Genomic DNA, 17,536 nt, shown 5'->3' on the forward strand with positions numbered 1-17,536 from the left:
GGTTAAGGGCCTTGCTCAAGGGCCCAAGAGTGGCAGCTTGGTGATACCGAGGCTTAAACCCCTGACCTTCCTATCAGTAACCCAGCGCCTTAACCGCTGGAGCTACTACCCCCCCATTTTTTTTACTTTTACTCAAGTGAACGTTTAAAGGGAGCATTTTTTTTTCACACATATTTAACAGAGTGTAATTTCTATTTTACCATAAGTACATGGTTTGTGTACTACATCCACCAATAGCACTCAATAATGATGATTACCGTTTGTGTTCTATTACTATTTTTCCGATCTGGTTTTGTAATACTGTTTTTGAACTTAGGTTCATGAATTGTCCTTCTTATTCTTTTTCTTTTGTTTAATCTCCCCCCAAATTTGGTCATGTATCAATTCCAACTCACTGGTCAGTTCTCCACAATCATATAATAGCTACTTATTCCATAAGGTTGCCATCAGCCCATGTTTACATACATATTCGTATTTTTATTTTTAAATATGTTGGAAAACTATTTAGTCTTTTCACACCAAACTGTTTCATTTCTTACTGCTTAAATGCTCTATAGATCTGTTTTCACCACAACCACAGTTTGTTTGATTTATAACAGACTTCCTGTCAACTTTATTAAGTTTGGTCATTTTTATCTGTTTACTGGTTGCATTACAATTTTTTGTGCATTTTATGTAAACTACTAACATAAAAATCCCGAGGGGATTTTTAAAATATTCCAACCAGCCTATCTGATACCAACAGCTCTGTCACATTATAAATCACACAAGAGATCACATTTTCCTCCATAGTTCTGATGTTTCACTTGAAGATTATTTGAAACATCTAACCTAATTCTACTATGATTCTATGCATCATACTCCTGCAACATAAATGGATGAGTTATGAGACGTTTTGTGATGTGCTATTAACATCCTGAACTGATTCTTTAAAAATGCGTCGTATTTAGGAGATGTTATAAAGTAACTGTGATGTTACTTTAGGCAGAAAAGCGCCATCTTGGGTGCAGAAATAAAAAGGGACGCATTAACCAACGGATATGCAAATGGATTTAGTCTGATCAGATTGGGTATAGTCTGATCACCAGGTTCGAGGTTAAGTTATGAATAGTAGTTTCCAACGAAGAGAGATAGGGTAGGGAGAGAGAGAGATAGAGAAAGTGAGATCTTAACAGAAGCTGATTTCCAGCAAACAGGAAAAAACCTCTTTCAGGCCAACTGGGTGACCTGTTTTTGAAATTTTGCAGTTTCCTTACAATGATTCATTTTCAGCATTAAGGTGTTCTTAGAAGATCCAGTCACAATACAAAGATCTTTCTTTACGTCATATAAGTGGATGTGTCAATACAAATTGTTAAAATCAGTACTCATGTTTTGCATTGAGCCACTGAGGCACAGGAAATGAGCTCCAGTGTGCAGCACCAGTAGGTTGGTGTATTTGATGATGTAAAGGAACTATGTTTTTTTTATGATATTACACAATCATTACCCCATATTGTTTTCGAAAGCACTTTCGTAATCACTGCAAAATCACTCCCACTAGCGCTTGAGTGTTATATCTTCTATTCTGCCTGCTATTCAAGAGTTTGAATGTGAAACCTACTGACATATGAATGTAGATAGAAAAGCTGCTTGACAGAGTTATTAATTTGTTCTAAATTTGCGTGTGTGTGTGTGCACATGTATACAGGCAGTGTGTGGGAGGTAAGTGGAGGCTGTGAGCATTAGGGGGTGGGGGGTAATTATAGAAAACCTGTTTGCTTTCCCTGGATTCTTATTTACATCAACATATAATGCATACATATGCAAAAAAAGAAAGAAAGACAGAAAAGAAGAAAACAGAAAACAAAAATAAATGTGGCTTATGAAGTTGTGGTAATACAAAATCTTTAACAATCTTTTAATAATAAAGAGGCTGAGGAAAAAAAAAAAAAAAAGAAAGAAAAAAACCTTACCACAGTGTTGTATAGAATTTTTTTTTTAAGCCAGTCCCATACCAATACAATCCAAATGAAATGTAATATGAAACTTATTTGTTTAGAACCATAAGAGCTGAGAAGCAGTTCAAAGTTTCCAGTTACGCAAAGGAACATATTAAAAAGGAAAGTAGTTGTAGTCTGTTGCCATGGAGAAAGAAGCATGGATCGTTGATTTAGAGGCAAAAGCACAAATATGAAATATATATTGTCTGGGATAGCTTGTCATTTGTTAGTGATCAGGAATTATTAAGGATAAGTTTTTTTTGTTATCATGACTATGTGTTTGGCTTCCATCAGGTTCTATTAACTTTTTTTACTTTCTTGACAGTGGCGTACACTGGAATATCAGATGAAAGTCCTTAGGGGAAGAAATTGGCAAGCAAAAAAAAAGAAAAAATGTCATTAGGTAAGTTTCAATGCCTAAATAGCAAAACATATACTGTTAGATTATTTTAAACACACTTACCTTCCTCTGACTGTCTTACACAGGCATTTGATTTCGACTGAGAGGAAGTGTCATAAATTGGATTCTCAATTGATGCTCCTGTTTAGATAGAAAAATAGGAAAATATGTCAAGGAAAGTTTCTTAAAAAGAGTTAAAAAGTAATGAATTACATTTACTCACATTGCTGTAATTGAGTAGTTTTTTGTGTGTATGTTTACTTCTTAATGTAGTTTTTATAATCTACCGTAAAATTTTACATTTTACTTAAGTACATTTTGTTTTGCATTGTGTGTGCTGCATTAGCTCCATTTTGAGTTTAAAAACAACTAGACAAAAACAATGCAACGGGAAAAAATCTAATTATCCAATTCACAATCCCCCATATTTCTATTCCAATATTTGCAATATACAGCACCTTACAATAGAAATCATAGATGCAGTGTATAAATGTATGCATTCACACTGTCTTTATGAAAATGTATTCAATTTGTTGTAAAACAAAATCTTGCATCCACTGAGCATTTTAAAAATTAGCCTATTTAGCATTTACATTGCCTTGTCTGCTGCTACTCATCCACTTCCTGCATCAGTGGGCCTCTGTTAGTTAATGCTGCAGTTGTGACCACTAAGTGCATTAAAAACCTAATGAAGTGTAAAGTGGCAGTGACCATATTTCACCATGTAGAAAGTTGAAGGAACCAATAAAACATTGGTCTAGATCTGTCAAATGGCACACGTTGTAAGAATCCAAACTTGTTGGTTACTTAAAAAGCAGTGTTCCAACAGAATTTATGATGAACTATTATTTATTTGTCTGATATTCCACTGATGTCTACCACTGATGGTCCTAACATGAAAATGCATTTCTCCGAAAGGAAATACAACGCAATTAGAATACAAGTACAGACACATCTGAATTGTGTACCTTTAACTAAATGCATTAGACAATTCTATTAAATATGAACAATACATTTAGAAAAGTCAAAATTTCCTATGAATTCAGAAGCTCTTGAGCTTTTATTACTATGTTTTTTTTTTGTCTGCAGTTATTAACAAATATATCCGAATCACTGATGGAAACTTTGTGTTTTAAAACAGATCAGAGTTTGGTTGCCAAATACCACAGACTGCTTACTTCCTCTGTCTGAATGTGCACCCGCAACGTTTTCTGCAGAGACAAAGAAAAGCATTGGGGGGTGTGTGCAACAAAACTATTAAAATCAAAAACAGCATCTAATGTACATAAATCGATATATGAACTTACCATAGTCGATCTCAACAGGAGTGATTTTTTGTCGCCCTGCCATGTAATATCAAAAGAAAAATCAAAGAATACAAAAAAGGTTTCTGTTCAGAACCTGGACTTGTCTGAGACACACACATACGGTGTACTGAACAATACATACAGAACAGAGCCGCATGTGTGAACAAAAGTTTCACAGAAAGGTCGCCCTTTGAACAACTTCACAAACAAGATCATCTGTATAACGAATAATGCCAGTAATAACATTCATATGCTTAATTCACCTTAGATAAAACAGTGTAGCAGAGCATTAACTGTTCAGAGTTTGGTACAGATGCAACACACATTTTCACACATGTAAAAGCATGTAGAAAGTGAAAATATCTTAAAATAGACTGTACGCTACGTGACTTGCTTTTGCCTCCATGGTGAAAACCACAAGCTATTTTGTTAAAAAATACAGTTCAGTTTGGGTAACTCAAACACTCAGGAAAGAAATTGGTGTTTTTTAGTATAAAGTAGTATACAAACCAAAATTCCAATACATGGGGAAAAATACATAAATAAAAAAAGAATGGAAAATGAAGAGAATGTGGAGATGAGCTTGTAGAAATGACTTACGTTTTGCATGAAACCAACAGGTTGCTAACACAACAAGCAGCACAATTCCTCCTGTGAAAGCTCCTACTATGATCCATATTGACTGGTGGGCTGGAATATAGAGTATGATATAGCTTATAGGATATTAATCCAAACATTTGTGTGTGTTTGTTTTGGTAGTCATGCAGTAGAATACAAGATGTACTTTACATTGTGTGCTGCATTGATACAGATTTATCTCCTGATACGCAATGCTGCAGTTGAACCCATTAAACAGCTCACAGCGGTACAGACTCAGATCATACAGCTGCACTTTCTGAAGGACGATGGAGAAGTTTCCTGATTCAGAGAGTTTAGGAAACGTCTTGATACGTCCACTTTTGTAATCCCAGAACCTCACTTCTCCCCATAGAAAGATCTCCAGTAGACTGTGTGTTGTTGTGTTCTTCTGAGTCCACACTACTGCTATATCTGCAGTCTTATCCGATCCGAGGAGAGTTGGATGAAAGTTACACGGCAGCAGGATGTCAGATTGGAGCTCAGCAGTAATGTTACTGTGTATTAGAAGTTCACTATGGCACAGATTTTCTCCTGAAATTAAAAAGTAAAGTATTATAATTACAAATGTTGACTTCTATAACTCACAGTCCTTCACTACACAAGTTTGTTAATTGTTTAATCATTTGTTTTTTTGTTATAATTTGTTCCTTTTTCAGGAAGTGCTGAAAATACACTGAAGCCAACATATTACATAATCTATTTTAATTTCTATTTAGATTTTGATTCTGTGGTTTTTTTTTAGAAATCCAAAAATATTCATTAAAACAGCACCTGCCATGAACTTACCACTGTATGTTGGTAAAAACAGAAAAATCCAGACAGCTTGAAACACAAACATTGTGCGTCTGTCACTTCCACACTAAGACAAATGCTATGTGATGCGTTTCTTTGGCTCTCACTTCCTGAAATTATCTGAAGTGGCTATGACATATCACTATATTTGATGTCTTGCCCACAGCAATAATACACAATCTATATGGCGGACACAACCGATTACAGACTTCGATGTTACTACTTTTTCCTTCTCTTGTATATAGACATGTAAAGATGTATACCGTTTTTCTGATTTGGCTTTCATGGTTCGTTATTTATTCACACAATCCATATTTTCTTTGCTTTTGCTTTTTTTTAATGCTTAAATGTCATAGTGGAACAAAATTTGTAATGTAAAGCCATGCATTACATTAAGCAAATTAAATGGAGAAAGTTGAACAGAAGAATAACAGATACAAGGTCAAAGAAGAGACTCACACAAACAGTCACACATATATGATCACACCTTCTGCACCGAATGGTACACCACAAGTGCACATGCTGCACAGACTCTTGCATAACAATCGATTAAATGTTAGTATGCATTATTATCTCACATTATCATATAAATGTAGACGCTTTAAAGGTTTCTGTAACAACTTCTACAAAATGAGCTATCGCTTTACAGTGATGCTAATCATTCCATGATCTAGCTAGCTAAACAACATAAAACTACGTAAGACAAACCAGAGTCAGCAGTCTAACAGGAATTTAGCTATTATGCAATATTAGTGCAATTTTAGATGCACATACCACATTACAGCTTATATCTGCTGATTTAACTTTATTAGTCTTTTTATATAACAGTCGTGGAAGTGATCGTGTTTAATACATTTTAAAGAGTCATGTACACACTACAAACACTTCCAAGCTTCCAATCTTTATATTGGCTTGTCATGGTCCCTGGATCCCAGAGATGAACACACACACACACATGCATCCTTCATTCAAGTAGAAGTACAGATATTCATGTTTTAAATGACTCTGGTAAAAGTTGGTTTACTGATTACACTTTCTAACTAAAGTTAACAAAGTTTGGGCTCTGACATGAACTTAAGTAAAAAGTAGCCATTATTACGACCTGCTTTAGCATCACGCTGGTAACTGGACCACACATCATATCAATACAAAAGAATTTAAAATGTTGTTATCTAATGAATGTATCCAGGTTGAACATCAACCTTATAGAACACAAGCAGAGAAAAGATGATGATGAGCAGGTGATCAGGAATGTCTCTGTTCTCATTCATGATTCATCGCTGACTTCCTCTGTCTCATCCATGTAAGCCCCATACTTCTTGTTGCCTTCTGTCTTGCACATTGTTAGCTTTATAAACTAGCCCATGTCTGTGGTGTGTGATCATCAGGAAATGTTACAACAGTGGTAAATTGAAAAAGCCACACAATGGCATTAAATAGGTTAAAGGGCTCAAAACAGGACGCAAAAAGAAGAAATGTATCACATCACCAAATAGATTTAAACTAAAGTAATGAGACCGGTTTGAAAATGTAAGAAGTATAAATTATATATATGTGTTTAAAAAAAAAATAAATAAAATAAAACTACAAAGTTGTTCAAATAATCAATAGTGAAGTAATTTGTACTTCGTTACTTCCCACCAAGGCTCACCAAGGACCCAGGCTCACTAATGCCCTGCTGTACATACTGAAATCTCTGGAAATCTCTTAAATCTACTTAGCAAAATCTCAAAAATAAATAATGTGATCAGAAGTAAATGATTGACTGCTAGATTACACCTTACAGCTCTGAGTTTAAACTTAATACCTGCAATGAGTTATTTGTGTCGTTAGATGTCGCCAGATCTTGAGGAGAGAAAATTACTTTTTCACCAAGGTCGCCGGAAACCAACACCTTTTCTGTCAATTTTTATACCAAAATGTTCATGCTAACTTTGATAGTATGTAACTAAACAGCAAAACTGCATTAGCAAACTCGTGATGAGTAAATCCTTATCTTCTGAACCAATAAGAAGACATAAATGTCATTTTTATTATTTTCTTTTGTGAAAACAAGAAAGTGGTTGTAGTTATATATATTTGTTTTATATATTTATATATGTGGGCTATAGTTATATTTATGGGCAGATATTTACAATATAAGATCAATCCTAGGCAAAATTCCTCACACTGAAGGTTTTTTTCCTCACGCATCTCAACTTATATGTATGTATGGCCCACTTTTAGAGGTGCAGGAGTGGATTTTTTCCCCTTACTGAAAATATGAATAAGATGGAGAAAAAATAGAAGGTTTAAACCATGGCCTAGTCAGAAAAGTACTACATCATTTAATATAGCCTCTCTCACATCCCTTCACTACTCATTCTGATAACATGCTAATACAGCTAAAACAGTGCTCATAAAAAGAGAAGGGTACAGAAACTGCAGCTGTGACCATCATCATAATGAGGTGCAGGGTATCAGTTTATGGTGTTATATAGTGTTAATGTCATGACAATCTTTGCTAATATTAACTCTAGGTGACAGACCATGGCTCATGGTTGAGAAATAAGTATGAGGGTCAAACCTAACCACAAAGCTGTATCTCCTGATACCCAGTGATGCAGATAAACCAATTAAACAGACTCAGATCATACAGCTGTACCTTCTGAAGCAGGATGGAGAAGTTTCCTGATTTAGAGAGTTTCAAAAACATCTTAATACATCCATCTTTGTATCCCAGAACCCCACATCTCCCTGTAGTGTGATCTCCAATAGACTGTGTGCTGTTGTGTTAATCTGTTTCAATATTCCTCCATATCTGCAGTCTTATCTGATACACGGTGAGTTGGATTAAAGTTATACGGCAGCAGGACGTCAGACTGGAAATCAACAGTAATGTTACTGCTTATTAGCAGTTCACTTTTTAAGCCGCTTTGGCAAATCACTATGTGATGCCTTGCCCACACCTCTATCCAATAAACATGATATATCTTTACAATCTTTTGTATATAAAGGCCAAAGATTTTGGAAAGATGTTTGTTTCTATCTTTTGGCTTCCATGTTTTTTATTGTTTCACATATTATGCAGCCTGGCATATTATTTATTTGTTTTACTGGGTTTTTTTTAAATAGTAAAACAAGCTCTGTCATCTAAAACAGTATTTTACACATTTTATGGAGACATGTGAACAGAAGAAAAGCAGAAATTAGGTCAAAGAAGTCTCAAATTCACACTTACAAAAAAGTGACACCTTCAACATCATTTGTCACACCTTTTGCATCAACTGGTGCAGACAGTCTCTCAGGCTTGCTGGGCAAAATCTCTTGCAGTAATTTCTTTGTTAGTTTTTGACAAGGATTCATTATTATCTTGCAATATTTGACCCCTTTAAAACATTTTTTTTAAGGTTTAAAGTTAAACCATCAGCTTTTAAAGTTTGAATAAAAACTTTTAATCAATAAACTGGAGTTGGAAAGTTGTAGCTGTAGTGATTAAGATGTTGGACTTCTGATTGGAGGGTGAGTTCAAATTCAAGCAATACCAAACTAAAACTTCTGGGCCCTTGAACAAGGCCCTTAACCTGCTCAGTGTATGAATGAGATAATAGTAAGTTGCTCTGGATAAGGGTCTGATCTGCTCTAAATGATGCTAAAAAAAACCAAGCCATAACATAATAATATAATTAACACTCTAAATAAAAATATAAATAACTGTGATCAAAAGTAAACGAATGACTGCTGTATTACACATTAAAGCACAGAGTTTAAACTTCACACCTGCAATGAGTTACTTGTTTCGTTAGATGGCGCCAAATGACGAGAAACAATTTTTTCACCCAGTTTCGACAGAAGCAAACACATTCCAGTTAGTATTTTGCTACCAGAATTTTCATGCTAATTCTGCTAACATGTAACTGAGATCAGCAAAGCTACATTAGCAAACGCTCACACTTGTCTTACTCAGCGGGTATGGCAAACCCTTACCTGCTGCTCAAAGTGAAAAATAACAATATCTGCACCATAAACAGGCCCTGGGGCTTGTGGCCCAGTCACTGACAGAGTTGCACGTTAAAAACTGTTTGTAAATTATTTTCAAAAATAAAGAGGTAATAATAATTATTACTGAATAAATAATGGAATGTAGAACAAAAAAAAGTGTACACAATGCAATTAAATCAATAACTCAATAACTATGTAAATATTTGAGTGCAGTAAATTTGACTTTGACTTTTCAGTCACACATTTTCTTGCATACTTATTATTATTTTGAGTTTTACAATTCAACAAGTTTTAATTTTGGATGTTCCCCGTGGTTTAAACATTTTTTTTTTTTACTTTTTAAAGTCAGAGTTGGACCGAATAGAATTTGGGAATAATTGAACATGAAATATTCAATTCAATTTAATTCAATTCGGGTTTTTTGTATGGTTCTTTAACAATGACCATTGTCCCAAAGCAGCTTCACATAAATAAATACAAGAACATTTTACAAAACAATTTTTTTTTAATGATGTATTTAATGAGTCAAACTTTTAATATAACAAATGAATAAGTTAAATGGTTTTCACAAAAAATATTTTTTTCCAAAAGGATCTGCTCCTTATAACACAACATGTAAAGCCATGTAAAATTCAGCAAGCTCTTCGTATTATTATTGTTTTACCTTCTGCAACCGCTTGTTCTCAAAAGAATGGAGAGGACATGGCTGCAACAGACTTCCTATATCACCTGCGCTTATAATGTCATGGTCTGATCCTGATTACATGATAAGCGTGTTTCTGAGCAGGTTTGAGCTTATAGACCTGCTGTTATGACAGCAAGCTCCAGGATGAGCTTCAAAGAGCAAAACAAGCCTAGATCATGTCAAATCAACAGTAAAATCCAGTTACTTGAGCAATCCACGTACAGAGCACAGGGTTAGACTTGACCCATGACAAGGAGCATTCTACAAAAGCAAATAAAGGGTTCAATAGACATGAAACATACAAAAGAGACATTTTAATTGTTTCAGTATCTGAAGAAAAAAGTAGGCCAAACATGTTTATAGTATGTGCCATGTTTAATCTTAAATTAATAATCTTGGTCATAAAAAAATACATAGTTTCTGGTATAAAAAAACAAAACAAAACAATGCTTTACTTAAAAAAAAAAAAAAATTTTAAATAATGATTGAACCCAGGAAGAACAGCTTCTTATCCTGGCCCTTGCCATTAATAGCCTGGATCTCCAAAATGTGTATTCAGACCTTAACAAACTTATAAAGCACTAAATGGTTTGGCTCCCATGTATTTCTCCAGTCTTTTAACATGCTACAATCCATCACGCTCCCTGAGATCTCAAAACTCTGGGCTTCTAGTAGTTCCTAGAAGAGCAAAGTCCACTAAAGGTGGTAGATCATTCTCACATTTAGCTCCTAAATTCTGGAACAGTCTTCCTGACAGTGTTCGGGGCTCAGACACACTCTCCCAGTTTAAGTGCAGATTAAAAACATATCTTTTTAGCAAAGCCTACACATAACACACATCACATCATAACCTTGTGCTCCAGTACATCTGATCACATGCACATTATCAACTTGTGCTGTTAATATCATGAACAGCAGCTATGCTAATTTCTCTCCACTGCTTCTCTTTCTCTCCCCATCCTAAAGCATCCTGAGGTTTGGCCAGCTCCAGTCACGTCCCACCTCATGAAGATTATGGACCTTTGAAGTAGATGCCATACTCACAAACATCCCCAACCATCTAGAGACGTACCAGTGCCAATTGGATGCCGCTACATGTGTGGAGTTTTGACATTGGACCTCCTGGAGTGTTTAAAGGCTCTGGCATAGAGAAGCTGATGCTGGATCTGTGATGACCACAAATGTTGAGCTCAGTAGCTCCTAGTTTTATAACCATAAAGACTGTATAAGACTGTAGAAAGAACATTACTTATAATCTTATACTCCAGTGCTCATGTTAGTTCTCACTCTCCAGTGTTCTGTATTGTTGAAAGATTTATGATCAAACTCTTGATGTCACCCAAATGAGGATGGGTTCCCCTTTTAAATCTGGCTCCTCTAAAGGTTTCTTCCTCATTACATCTAAGGGAGTTTTTCCTTGCCACAGTTGCCACGGCTTGTTTATCAGAGGATAAATGCACATCATTCACCTTGACTGTTGATTTCTGTAATGCTGCTTTGAGACAATGCCTGTTGTGAAAAGCGCTATAGAAATAAGACTTGACTTGAATTTTAAATGTAGCAGCACATCTTGTTTTCAATAAGCCCAAGAGTCACACTACTTCTCATCTGTTTGTACTTGCTTCCTTGTGGCTTGCATACAGTTCAAGACATTGATGCTTGCCTACAGAATAACCACAAGCTCCACACCCTCCTACCTTCTATTTCTCAAATGCGTCTACATCCCGTTCAGAAACCAGTGGTTGGTAAATGAGCAGCGACTTGTGGCTCTATTGCAGAGAGGCACAAAATCACTCAAAAGCATGTTTTTTTTCACCACTCTCTGTTGGTAGAATGGCCTACCTAACTCCATCTGGACAGCCAAATCCATTTACATTTACGCCGTTTAGCAGTACAAAAGTGCATTGAGACTCGATCAATGAATAAATCAACACTGGTTCACCACGTTGCAAACTTGATACTATCAGGCTAAACTCTGTTAGGAGGAATTATAGCACACTGTTTTTACATAAAAGACATACAACAAAAAGGGAAAATAAGTGCTACTTAAGTGTTTCGGAAGAGGTAATTCGTCACCCGTCATTTGAAGATTGCCAGTGAGTCAACTGTTTAGACATTCAGGGGAAGTTCAATACACCACCTCGGTGCAAGAACAAAGAAGAGTCTAGATGTATGTATATCTCTTACCCTGAGAGAACGTGGGACCAATCAAGCAATAGCGTGAGCGTGAGGAAGCGTGGTCCAGTGAGGGTTGATTAGACCTTTGATGTAAGAAAGTGCTAGTCGATTTTTGGCTCAAGCATCAGTTCAAGCACCAGTGTTTTGAATCTGTTGCGTGTAGCTTTTGGGAGCCAGTGGGATGGTGTGGGAGAATTTAGGCAGATTGCAAAGCTGCATTTGGCTAGTATGCAGAGGACGAAAAACATTCAGATGGAGGCCTGCCAGCAGAGAGTTGCAGTAGTCCAGACTGAACAAGCACCTGAGCAGCCTGTGTGGATAAAAAATGATCAAATCCTTCTGATGTTGTAGAGAAGAAGCCAACAAGAACGTGTCATATGAGCAACATGAGAGGAAAAGGACAGATGATTGTCCACGGTTACGAGTTTATGAGCATTGGCTAAAGGGGAGTTGTGTAGAGATATTGTAAAAGATATTGTAAAAAAAAAAAAAATATATATATATATATATATATATATATATATATATATATATATATATATATATATATATATATATATATATATATCATAGGAACCCCTCAGAATCCTCAAGAAACAACTGAAAAGTCATCTTTTCTGTAAACATTTAACAGCTTTTTTCCTTGAACCCTTATTGTCCTAGCATTTTTTATATTTTTATATAAAAAATATATATCTAATATATTTTTTTATGACTGAAACCTTGTATGCCGTCTTATTAAAAATCACTTCTTGTTTCCTCTATTGCAAGTCGCTTTGGACAAAAGCACTTGTCAAATGAATGAGTGTAAATGTAAATATAAATGTAAGTATGTTCCATTATCTCATGTTCAAAACTGTCTAAACTATAACGTCATTTCAGACAATTTATTTGACATATATCATAGAATATTTCAAATTTATTTTTATCATATTACAATTTTGTCGTATAAACTTGTAATTGATTTTTTCATATTTTTCTTTATGTTGGTTACACAATTTAACTCAACAGAATATTTTTCGTAGGTATAAAAAATTCTCCCCACCTGATGAAGGTACGGGTATCATCTCATGTTGTCTCCTCTCTTCTAATTCTCATAGATTGGGTTTTCACCCACAAGAGCTTCTAAAGTCATGTGAAACAGAGTTCATTTAGGATCAAACTTAGTAACTGATGTTAAAAATGGAATGCAGATATTTGATATTTGTGAAATAATAAAACAATACGTGTCTCGAGTGCAGATATTTACCATCCGTCTCAGGGCCAGGCTGTACTCTGTATATGTCATAGATTGGGTTATCAAATGGACACTCTACAGACCCTAAACAATAGAGACCACCATTTTATTTGATTAGAACTACAATCTAGTATTAGAGATTATTTCAAATAAAGCTACAGCAGTTCTCATTGCTTTACAACTTGTGAGAATTCACACCTTTGATAAACACTTACCGCCAGTGCTCTCTGGGTGTGGTTGCTTTCCTGCAACATCCATTTTTTTCTGTTTAGCTGAATGTGTAATAAATCCTTATCAACATCTGTCATTATAAACAACATTGTCAAAGAGTCACGTAATAAAGCATCCATATATAATACTTACGTTTTTTGCGTAAGTAGAAGACACATGCTGTAAATAAGAACAGAAGAACTGCTCCTGTTGAAGCTCCAATGATAATTATCGCCTGATGTAAACCAGCAGCAAGATCTGTGGAAGATAATACAGTCAGCAAAATAACAAACTACAAATCTGTCATCATGAGAGTCAAGACAATCCAGTGTGCTGTAATTCTGTTTTATTTTATTTCTCTTTTCCAACAATTACAAATGTTTCTTCATTTAAAAATTATTAAATATTTTTTTTATTTAGCATTCCTACCATAGAAGTCTCAGTGTAACATTACTATAGAATTGATAATGCATTTGGGGGAAGAGGGAAGTGGTATCTCAGTGGTTACTTGGCAGGTCAGTAGTTTAAATCTGCCACTCTTGGGAACTTGAGCAAGTCCTTTAAACCTTTGTGCTCTAGGGGTGGTGTATCATGGCTGACCCTGTGCTCTGCATCCTCATACTGGGATAAAGAGCTTTAATGTACGTGTGACAAGTCTAAAAAACCTTTATATTTTAACCTGTTAGAAGCGTGCTGTTAAAGAACATCTCAACAACCAGTCAGAATGAAGCACGGTGGTATAAAAAATGTATAATGACTTGTGTATGTCTAAAAGTTGAATTACTAACCAAGCTGTATCTCCTGATACGCAAGGCTGCAGTTAAATCCATTAAACAGCTCACAGCGGTACAGACTCAGATCATACAACTGCACTTTCTGAAGGAGGATGGAGAAGTTTCCTGATTCAGAGAGTTTAGGAAACGTCTTGATACGTCCACCTTTGTGATCCCAGAACCTCACGTCGCCCTGTAGAGAGATCTCCAGTAGACTGTGTGTTGTTGTGTTCCTCTGAGTCCACACTACTGCTATATCTGCAGTCTTATCCGATCCGAGAAGAGTTGGATGAAGGTTACACGGCAGCAGGACGTCAGACTGGAGCTCAGCAGTAATGTTACTGTGTATTAGAAGTTCACTATTGCACAGAATTTCTCCTGAAATTAAAAATCAACATGCTGTCAAACAAACATCAAATCCACTAGCAGCTACTACAGTGGAAAAGTGTGCACACACTCCTAATCATAGTGTAACTCACCCTGGACGTACATCAAGCAGCACCAAGGCATCCACACACTTAAACGCATCATGATAAAACGCAGCTCCATTGTACAATCATGAAACTGCAGCTTGTGGTAATGTGACTTTCAGAGCAGTGACTTTCTGAGCAGTGACGATGAGACCATCAATTCAACATCACTTCCTGAAATGGCTACAAAACTAAAAAAAAACACAGACCTGAAGTGCCAGTTGCGAGACTTGAAAACACACCTCATAAAAAAAAAAAAAAAAAAAGTGCATGAGCATAGGTATTTCCCAGTGCACAGAATGATAATTTTATGGGTCTAACAGAAAAATGCATGGTATAAAGTAACAAAACCCACCGTTGTGAATAATAAAAAAAAAAAAAGCCACACAATCGTTCATAAAGCCAAACTTTTTCAATATTTCAGTTTTTGAGATTTGATGTGGAATAACTTAAATATGAAATATGAATCATATTTTAGGCAAATAAATGATGTAAATAGATAATAAATAAGCTGAGTTCCATCTAAAAATCGATCAACATGACATTTTTATATTGATATTTTACATTTATATTCTAGAATCTTTTTTACCCTTTATATTTATTAATTCCATGTAATGTCACAGATCTGTTGTTAAAAATGTTTCACAGCATGTGAACCCAAGCCAAACACTTGCTGGATATTTTTGGTTTGTGCTCCATCCTGTCTGAACTATTGACACTGTTGAGCATGTGAACCTCAGAAAATCAACAGTTTCTGAAACCAAACTTGTGGCCGAAGTCATTTGGTCTGACCTTCACATTGCCTAGAGAACATCAGCTGAACCATGATCTGTTTCTGCAGGAGTTTCTGTTCTGCTGCCACCTCATTAGGCTGTTGTTTAATTGCATAAATGTGCAAGGTCAATGCAAGAGCACAACATAAGACAGAAACAAATCGAGCTGTCAGCACAAGTCATAGGTGATGCAGATGTTATCATAAGCCCAGAGCATGCATGGGGGTGAGAACCATCCAAATGTCAAATGGTGCAGATAACCAAATAATACAAATAGTTTCCAGCGAAACACCCATGCAATAAGTGGGTCATCATATAATGATTAACCGCACAGTCATGCCGTTTAAACTACAGGATCTCTACAGTAAAAGATTTAATCCAATAGAGAAATGAACAAACTGTATAACAAAAACACTGAATACAAGGTGTCAAAAATCAATATGACTGCCCATAGAGAGGAAATGTAGCAGGAAAAGGAAGTTACTTGGCTTTTTATTACAACTTACAGCAATTGAAATGTCTACACCTTTTATACAGTTGCACACCAAGAACTAAAAAAAGCTGGAAACAGCATAAAAGTGTGCCTACACTAGGAATTTTTGAGAGTACTATTAGTTGGTGTTGATCAAGTCAGACTCTGTAGCAGGATAAAAATACAAAAAAAGACTATTTCTGACTAACACTCATTTACATTTATGAGAATTGCCTTTTATCCAGTGCTATGAAATCTCTAATAAATACCCCCTTAATCTGGTTCACTAGGTCATAGACTTAAAGTACAAAAAGAATCTGTAGGGGAAGTAGTACAGTAAGAAAAGCATACAGACAACAGAGTTTTATAAATAAAAAAGGCTAATGTAATTATTTCATTAAATAGTATAGTTTGAATCATTTTAAAGGGATTGCCTGAGTACCAGAACAGAGAAGAACCTTGATCCATGCCTTCCTGGCACCCTGAGAAATGATGGTATCAGTCGAGGATTCTTAGAAGATCGAGGATTCCTAGAAGATCGTAAGTGTAGTACAGTGCAGAATTTATTACTTGGGTGGTGGAATGTCAGGTTTAGTAATGAAGCTTTTATTGTCATTTCAACAATACACAGTGAAATGTGACCATTTTTGTTTGTTTTTTTTAATTATTATTTTATGACCTATTATTATTATAGTTTTTATTTTCCATGTACAAGAAATGAGATAGTTTCAACACATTGGTAAACATGGTCCTAAAATGAGCAGATCAGAAAAAGTATACAAAAGATTTTGTGACTAAATTTGTAATGGTTTAATATTATAAGATGGATACTTTACATTCCCCAGAGTTCAAGCATGGGTTACATTTTCGTTTATCACCATACAAGCAGTTTCTATACGTTCAAGTCATTGTGAAGCCTTGTCAATATCTTACTGTGTTTCCTGGTTTTGTGTTCTGGATTATCCTTAGGCTATTTTTATTTTGAAATACAAAAAATTCAATGCTGTTCATTCTATTTATGAAGACGCCCTGCATCAGTTAAGACTGAAATAGTCATGCTACACACACCAAAAACACATTTACAATTTAAGCAAATCAACATCTGAGGTCATACAAGCATGTGATGTTTCTCTCTTCACTTCTGCTTTGGTTATTTTGAAGATCTCTGTAATAGGGCTGTACAAATAATCAAAAATGGATGCATAGATGTTCATTTTAAACGTTCACACATGCAAATGATCTACATTACATGCGATAAAAGCTGGTGGGAAAGTCTGTAGAAATCTAAATCTATACTTGTGCTTATACTTTGTTTGTTTTTTTGTCAGCATTTGTGGGACCAACTGGCTTGACTGTAACCGAAATGATCATTGACAAACATTTTTAGGGAATTATTCCTGATTGGCTGTCTGCCACTGCATTTTGCATATATATCTATATCTATATGTATGTGTATTTTTGGTTATTTGGGTCACTTTCTTTTGCTCAAAAGAACATGAAACATGTACAGGGGGGCGTTTATAAAATTGCTATTGTCACAAAAAAAAAAGAATGTAATGAAAACGAAAGTTGGTCGTGAGTTAGTCCTTTCTCCACATATCCTCCTCATATGGATGAGCTGGTGGAATCAGTCTTTG

At 35.4% G+C, this 17,536-nt stretch overlaps 2 protein-coding genes across 2 annotated transcripts; both read right to left on the reverse strand.

The window, feature by feature from the left end:
• Positions 1 to 58: 58 nt before the first annotated feature.
• On the reverse strand, positions 59 to 5,215 carry LOC124379534. The gene is made up of 7 exons (XM_046839933.1): positions 5,115 to 5,215; positions 4,479 to 4,859; positions 4,290 to 4,379; positions 3,690 to 3,725; positions 3,561 to 3,593; positions 2,446 to 2,523; positions 59 to 2,337 (listed from the first exon to the last, which is right to left on the reverse strand). The coding sequence occupies exons 1-7, from the start codon at positions 5,164 to 5,166 to the stop codon at positions 2,273 to 2,275; spliced, it is 735 nt and encodes a 244-aa protein (XP_046695889.1). The 5' UTR covers positions 5,167 to 5,215; the 3' UTR covers positions 59 to 2,272.
• A 6,031-nt stretch (positions 5,216 to 11,246) lies between these two features.
• Positions 11,247 to 14,789, reverse strand: LOC124379535. Its single transcript, XM_046839934.1, has 7 exons — positions 14,664 to 14,789; positions 14,200 to 14,562; positions 13,565 to 13,669; positions 13,417 to 13,473; positions 13,214 to 13,285; positions 13,010 to 13,089; positions 11,247 to 12,274 (listed from the first exon to the last, which is right to left on the reverse strand). The coding sequence occupies exons 1-6, from the start codon at positions 14,731 to 14,733 to the stop codon at positions 13,052 to 13,054; spliced, it is 705 nt and encodes a 234-aa protein (XP_046695890.1). The 5' UTR covers positions 14,734 to 14,789; the 3' UTR covers positions 11,247 to 12,274; positions 13,010 to 13,051.
• Positions 14,790 to 17,536: the final 2,747 nt, after the last annotated feature.

This window comes from Silurus meridionalis, chromosome 25, assembly GCF_014805685.1.
Source record: "Silurus meridionalis isolate SWU-2019-XX chromosome 25, ASM1480568v1, whole genome shotgun sequence".
Classification (NCBI taxonomy): Eukaryota; Metazoa; Chordata; class Actinopteri; order Siluriformes; family Siluridae; genus Silurus; species Silurus meridionalis.